General features: G+C 42.0%; 1 protein-coding gene across 1 annotated transcript in view; it reads right to left on the minus strand.

The window, feature by feature from the left end:
- TNRC18 (trinucleotide repeat containing 18) overlaps positions 1-8044 on the minus strand; it is a 114744-nt gene that overhangs the window by 23484 nt on the left and 83216 nt on the right. The window contains exon 20 of the mRNA XM_018571676.1: positions 5453-5856. Coding sequence (XP_018427178.1) covers positions 5453-5856 — 404 coding nt within the window. The remainder of the gene's footprint in view (positions 1-5452; positions 5857-8044) is intronic.

Genomic DNA, 8044 nt, shown 5'->3' on the forward strand with positions numbered 1-8044 from the left:
AACCTTACAAATGCAATAAAGTACCCTAGCTATTAACAAAACTGTATCTTATATTTGTGCATCGTTCAGCTGTAGATCCTCAAATCATCTCTGAATTCATGCAATCGCTCTAAGCTCACTCTCATGATGGACTACAATCTCAATACAAACTAGTAAACTATTTTAGTCCATTACAAGATCACATTTGGAGCGGTGACTACTTTACAACACACACAAGGCCCATGAGGAACAATAGTAGCCACGCTCAAGATGGAAGGACAGTGTCGGAAGATCTACAGCTGAGTGATGCACAAATAAGATACATTTTTGTTAATAGGGCACTTGAATGTAATTTTTAAGATTTAACTCCTGAGTTTAGTGTCACTTTAACCACTTGCTGACCGGGGTGTTTACACCCTCTTCCTGTCCAGGCCATTTTTCAGTATTCAGCGCTGCGGTACTTTGGCTGACGTTTATTCCGTTATGCAACGCTGTACTGAAATTAATTTCATACCATTTTGTTGGGACAGATGGAGCTTTCTTTTGGTGGTATTTAATCACCACTGGGGGTTTTTAATTTTTTTACTATATAACAAAAAATACAGAATATTTTTAAAAAAAAATTGTTTTCCCTTTATTATTTTAGGAAACAATTTTTTTTACCCAATTTTTTGGTAAAATATAAAAGTCGGGGTCACGTCGGGGTAAATAGACACCAAACATGTCAAGCCTTAAAATTGCACGCACCTGTGAAATCGCAAAAAAACACCATAGCCAAAAATGACCATTGATGAGCGGTAAAATCATTTAAAGCGTCGCCTGTTTAGTGTTATCAGTGATTAATGGCCCTAGAATTATTGCTCTCATTGCAACGTTCGCGGCGATGTAACACGTGCAGCATAATTGGAGCAATCGTCGTTTTTGCGTGTAGAAGCATCTAACGCAATTTTGCGCATCTATGTGGGGGTGGGGAACTTTTAAAAAAAATTGTTTTTTTTTTTGGGTGTGTAAATTTGTATTTACTTTGTGAGCAGTTTTTTTTTTTTTTACACGTAACTTTATTGTTATCACATAGGGTGCTACAGTCACAGGTCCCCTTTATGGAGACATCAGGGGTCTCTAAGATCCCTAATGTCACCTAGGGACCCCCAGAGAAGCTGATGAAGCACAGATCTGCTTCATCATCTTCTCTCCGGTTTCTGTACCGGAGAGTGACAGAGGAATGTGAAAGTGATGTAATATACATCACTTCCTGCATTCAGAGACCGGGAGGAGAGCGGAGGGAGATCGCGTACTGATCTCCCTCCGTTCTCAGTGCACAGAGCCACATCGCCCGGGGTGGATGGACGCCCGGGATCCCGGGGACGGCGGGACAGCGACCAGAGGTGAGGGGGCGCACCCTCACTTGCATCATACAAGTGATCGGGCGTCTCCAGGGGGCGCACGCAAGCAGACACGAAGAATGTCTAAAGACGCCCACCCGCATCCAGGAGACTTCCGTCCGCCGGACGGGAGGTGGTTAAAGTGCAGTGTGCTTTGTTATGCAGTTATATGGTTGGTAGGAATGTGGCATTACAAAGATGCCAGCAACATAGGTGTAGTCTGTATCATGCTGCTAACCTGCTGCTGGAAGTGTGGCTGATCAAAGATCGCAGACGTGCATGTGAAAGTCTCTCTATTTATAAAGCCATACTGCTAATGAAAGATGTGTGTATGTATGTATGTATGGTGTATAGATAGATAGATAGATAGATAGATAGATAGATAGATATCTATCTATCTATCTATCTATATGTGATTTTCAGACACACACACTTGTTTTTTTTACAGACAAGAAAAACTTAAGATTTCTTATGGTAACATCTCTCTAACATGATGCTGTTAAATTTAAGCGTTTAGACCAGTTGTGTCATTTAAAACAATGAGGAAATAGATAACATTGGTATATGTGTGTGTACTGTAAACCATTTGGTGAGAAACGTACATTTTAAAGGTGGCCATACACTTTACAACCATCGCAAGACCTTAGTCTTGCGATGGTTGTAAAGTAATTTAAAAAAACGTACGATCTGCCCATCTTGGACAGGCAGATCGTACTCTCGATCATCGCAAAGCCGCCCCCCTGAGGGGCGGGCTTCCGATGACCGCAATGCTGAACGGACAGTGTGCGCACACCGGCCCGTTCGGCATTTGTCTCCCTAGCACCGTTCAAACCAGCCGAAAATCGTAAGATTTTCGGCTGGTTTTCTAGCGTGCTCCTTAGACAAAAGACGTGCGACCGTACAGTAGAAACGGTTGCACGTCTTTGTTCACACTGCTTGATTCTTGTACAATCGCGGGATTTCCCTTTTGTGTTGCTGTGCAACATTTGGAGTGGTTTTTTTTGTTTTTTTTTAACCTATACCCTATATTTGAAAAGTTCTGTCCAAGAGAAGATATTAATAGATGCTGGTTATTACTGCTATTAGCCCCAATTAGTCTCTTTATGATTTAGTTTCACTGTGTTAGAGAAGCTTGACTCTCCCTTTTGAATATATTTAAACTGTACTGCCATTTTGCAAAATAATGTCAGTGAAAAGAGACCCCTGTGGTGATCAGAGCACCCCTGCTAGCTTGGTTCTAGCACATAAGGTAAGATAACATAATGCGACATCTTCCCTTTGTGTATTAACAAACCAGCTGGGAGGCGATACTAGGAAGTCACCCCTTGACAGCCAGTTTCTGTAGCCATGTCTGCGTTTTATACCTAGTGGGACTAACACTTTTTTTTTTTTTTTTACAGTTTCAATATGACAAGTCTGGTGTGTTTTCCTTGATCTGCTTTGGATTTCCACTATGTTTTGACATCTGGTCCTTTTGACCCTGAAGTTCGCCAAACCTCTATGTATTTGGCTAACAGTAATAGCCCAGAAGGCTTTGAGGGTTACCATCTGCAAAACGCCCAGCTCAATGCCCATTCTATACTGAGCTGCTTGCTGGGCCAGGTACACTGTGCCCTCTTCTTCTGTTCCTCTGGTCTCCTGGCAGCTGTGGTAGCTCCAATCCTCTGGTCTGAAACCAAGTGAACTGAGACACTGTGCATCCTTATAGGAGTGTAGCGACTTTCTATGTTTGGTAATCCAACTGTCCCCAGCCCAACCCCAAAACAAACATGCTGTCCTGTACTTCACATACTCTGTACTGCATTACACTGTACCCCATTCTGTATGTCACATGCTGTGAACTGCTTTGCATTGTATGTTGTCTTTTACATAACTTACTGTACTGCTTTACACTGTACGCCATCCTGTACTTCCCTGTGTACTGCTTTACACTGCAAGCCATCCTGTATTTAACTTTGTGTTTGGCTTTACGCTGTAAGCAAAACATCATTATCTGCTTCAGGTCAATCCCAGATCCAATAATATAGCACAACATTTAGGTTCACCAGAAAATAGGTTGTTAGAGGTCAGGACTGCAATATTTGCAACACTCTTCTCAGGGATATAAGTTTTTTCCACCCTTATTCTGGCAAATACCACATCAGAGATTAGTTCAACTGTAACAGATTATTTTGTATAGATCATGAATCAAAATTCCACAAAGTTGATATAGCATTTGGCAAACGTTTGCCAAAATTCACGCTGCCACTGGCTCCATTGCATTTCCCTGAAATTTTGCCCAGAAGAAAAAATATAAGTTCCAGCTAAATTAATTGTGTCCTCAGCAAATTTTGCTTTAATTTTTGTCAAAATGCTGAGTCAATAGGAGAGAGAATTTCATAGTAAAGGCAAAATTAATTTTACGCTCATGCCTTATCACAAAGTGCAAGATGGTATCTGAGGGAAACACCTAAGACCTGTTAAAAAGACAAAAAACAAACATTGCAGTGATACCAGATACGCCTTGAAGAGCAAAGAATAGGGCAAAGCTCTAGAGCTAAATAAACCTACAGCCGTCCTTTTCTCAATCACCCAAAAAAAGATATGGTCATAGACTATATTGACAGACACATGAAAGAGTAAGAACATCCCATGGAAATCACTGACTATCTGAACATACTGTATGTGAACAAGCACACATTAGATTTTGTTCATACAGTGCCTACAATTAAAGGTGATATGCTTGAACAAATGACACATAACATTGTCATGGCATATTTATTCTCATAATCTAAATTAAAGAAAAAGAAATTAATCTAGAAGTGGCATACATTTCTGAAGTCTGCTAATTTGTCCAGGTCCAAGCGCATTCAGACCAAAAGATGATCATTTGATGCTAAAATAACACCATCTGTAAAGGTACTTTTTTAAAGATCTCATCAGCATGGCATAACAAAGATAAACCAATTAAACAAAGATATATGCTAGACCAGGGCTCAAAATTTCCACTCGCCCCCTCGCAAATTGCGAGTGAAAATTGCGTGGGGGCGAGTGGAAATAACCCTGTGTGTGTTTGTTTGTGTTATGAAGGGCTAGCAGCTCAGGACCTGAAATTTTGAGCCCTGTCCTAGACTTCTCAGGGCTTGTTCAAACCTTGCATTGTGGTGCTGTTATTTTCAATGACACCCCAAAGCACAAAGAAAACTCTCCTGTGTGGCAGTGCACAGCAAAGTGTGGTAACAACTACTCTGTCACCAACAATTCTACAGGTTAAATGTTTAGTTTGCTGTAGCTCGTAGGAAGTGATGTGAACAAGGTGTCGGGTCTTCATTATCCAGCTGGAAATTCTTCCAACAGACAGACGTCACTCTGGTCCATCACTTTTATCCCTCTTTTCAGTGAGAAGGAAGGACTGGTCTGGATATACAGTGGTTTTCCAAGAAGTGGATAACAAGTTCTTGCCTTGTTTTACTTGAATAGCTACATTTGCTGTCATGTCAAATTGCTGGCATCTAGTGAATTCATAGGCTACATGCCCTTTGAGTCTGGCAGCCTCCAGTTAATATACAGGCTGCATCAACACTGATGACCTGTGACTCTAGTTAATGGACAAGCTCTACATTCACACTGATGAGACTTGATTCTAGAGAATACATAGGCTAAATTCTTAGTGATATATCTGAGCACACCCAGTATTTGCATGCAGTTCTCCTAGTGGTGTTCAACGCACCAGTATTCACATGGGCAGATCTCACACTATACATTGTTCTTGGTGAAATACCATTGCTTGTTCTCCTTTACTGGACTCGGCCTAATTTTTTTCTCTCATCAGGCCGATTGGAACGATGCTACACATCTGCAGTACTTTTTCAAAAGATGAGTTTTCCAACAAACTGAAAGTATTTCTACCAGACATCAGGACATGAAGAGCCATCCTTATTGCTTTACAATTGCAGTTCACAAGTTAAAACAGATTTTGCCATCTTTAACAAGATAAAGCATGGTAAGCTCAGACTTATATATTCTTTTATAGTGCAGTAAGAAAAATTAGCACTAAACAAAAACTTATGTATCACGTGATGATGTATTAAAAACAGGCCTGCCATGTGTACCTTTTCTTTTTGTTCTTTCCCCTTTTTGGAGCTTGTCACTTTGCTATAGCGCATAGCTTTAGGCACAGAACTATTACTTGAATTCACAGCAGAAAGCATAGAGGGACAACTGACAGAACCATGTAGAAATATACGCTCACTTCGGCGGCGGCTCCAAAGGTCATCGTCGCTGACCTCAGCCCGGAGTTCTTGGCTGTGATCTTTTGTGGATTTAAATTTTTTATATTTTCTTGCCTTGTTTATCATTTTTCCTTTTTCAGAAAGGTTAGGACTAGATTTGTCTTCTGATGAAGCTCCAGATACTGTAGAATTGGCTACGCTTGAGTTGGCAAATTTTAATGTAGCTGAGGGCTTTGGGTCAATTTTATCCTCACACTCCGAATCTGTATCTTCAAATTCTGTGCCTGTACAGAGAAATTAAGAAATATGAATCTACATTCACAGGTAGAAATCAATATCTATGATCATAGACTTTTCTTTAGTATCAAACAGCATGCTGCAAAAGAAGAGCATTGAAAAAGACAGTCCTTGTTTATTATTCAGTTTTAGCAAAGTTCTAAGGTATTCCTTAATTTTCACTCAATTTCCCTGGGGTTCCATACATGGAAAGGCTATCAGGCCAGACACTCACCCTGCAGAGGCAATGGCTACCATAAAAGGACCCCTTGAGGGTGAATTAGAGTAGAATTCTCTCCAAGGATTTCCTATGGTGGTTCCAGAATACACAGAGAACCAAAATTTGATCCCTTGGTATCACAAGGGACAAATGGGGAAAAAAGGTACATGGGGGCTCCCTTATAGGAGGAGATCTTAAGCAAGGGATGGAAGGCAAACATTTTAAACTGAAAATAGCAAGAAGAATCCAGACTTGATGTTACTAAGAACTGAGCACTAGCCTAACCTGTTTGCAAAAAGCGGAGACACATCTAGGGTAAAGCCCCATAACAGACCTTGCTGAAAAATCTTCCTATCCTCAATTATTATGAAAATCCAAGGATTTAGAGATGTTCCCGACTCTCCAAAGCCAGTGATCTGTTGGAGTCAACAAAGCAGTAAGGAGCCTTACCAAGCCTGTAAATACAGTTGTCTGGGTCAATCCAAAGAGGATGATTGCCAAAAAAGCACTTGGGAAGCACACAAAGAAGCGTTAGTAAAGGAAAATGACTAGTTCCGAGCATATAGATCTCACAGAGTCACCAGAGCATCTACTGTTACAGTCTGAGGACCTGTTCAGCTTGCAGTTGAACCAGCATATGAAAAGATCCACATCTAATGCCCTCCACCTGCAACACCGGTCTTGGAAAAACACTTGGGTGTATGGATTGCTCCCCTATGTCCAGGTGTAACCAGATGGGGAAGACTGTCCACCAACCTTCCATGCCCTTTCCCATGCTTCTTACGCTGAGGCAGGTACGTGCTCTTGCCTTCAGTGACATCCTTTAAAATAATATCAAGGGTCAGTCCAAAGAGAAGTTGTCCTTTGAAGACCATGTAAGTCAGATGCTACTAGGATGCAGGGTTTGCAGACCAACACTTAAACCAGAGGGCTCTGCTCATATATATTGACAAAAGACAAATACTGGAGACAAGCTAAGAGGCTTCCAGCAGGCCATCAGAGCTGAGGCGTAGAGCTCTAGCCATCTGCTCCACATGCACTTTTAGTGAAGGATCCACTGCCACAGTGGAGAGATCTCTTTAACCACTTCAAGACCAGGTGTTTAGACCCCCTTCCTGGCCAGGCCATTTTTCAGTGTTCAGGGCTGCAGTATTTTGACTGACGTTTATTCCGTCATGCAACGCTGTACTGAAATGATTTTTATACCATTTTTGGGGGACAGATAGAGCTTTCTTTTGGTGTTATTTAATCACCACTGCGGTTTTTATTTTTTTACTATAATTAGGACAAATTACAGAAAATTTTGAAAAAAAAAAAGGTTTTTTTTTTACATTATGTTAGGAAACATTATTAACCAGTTTTTTGGTAAAAATATAAAAGATCGGGTCACGTCGGGTAAATAGACACCAAACATGTCAAGCTTTAAAATTGCGCGCACCCGCGAAATCGCAGAAAACTACCGTACCCAAAATTGGCCATAGGCGACACTTTAACCACTTGCCGTCCGCCCGCAGTAAAAAAAACGGACGGACGGCACTGCAGCATTTGCGGGTTGCAGTCTCCAGACGGCAATTTTTTTTCTGCTCGCGCGCGCCCCCTAGCGGGCACGCACGGGCAGAAAAGACCCGACCATTGCACACACCCGGTAACGGGTGTTTCACATATAGGCGATTAGCGGCTCCATAGCCCGCCGATCGTCTATATGTGCTCGTTCGCGTCCCCAGCGGATCCCCTCACCTTGAATCCCGGGATCGGCTGCCCCGTCTGCGGCCCGGGATTGGCTCGGAGGGCGTCAGGAGGAGGAGGACGGGAGATCAGCTCCTTGCTGATCTCCGTCCGGGCTGTGAATGCAGAAGTGATGTGTATTACATCACTTCCGCATTCACCTGTCAGTCATCTGGCTGCTATAGCCAGAGAGAAGAAGCTGATGAAGCAGATCTCTGCTTCATCAGCTTCTTTTGGGGTCCACAGGTGAT

The sequence above is a fragment of the Nanorana parkeri genome, unplaced genomic scaffold (genome assembly GCF_000935625.1).
Source record: "Nanorana parkeri isolate BGI_ZX_2015 unplaced genomic scaffold, ASM93562v1 scaffold1808, whole genome shotgun sequence".
Lineage (NCBI taxonomy): Eukaryota > Metazoa > Chordata > Amphibia > Anura > Dicroglossidae > Nanorana > Nanorana parkeri.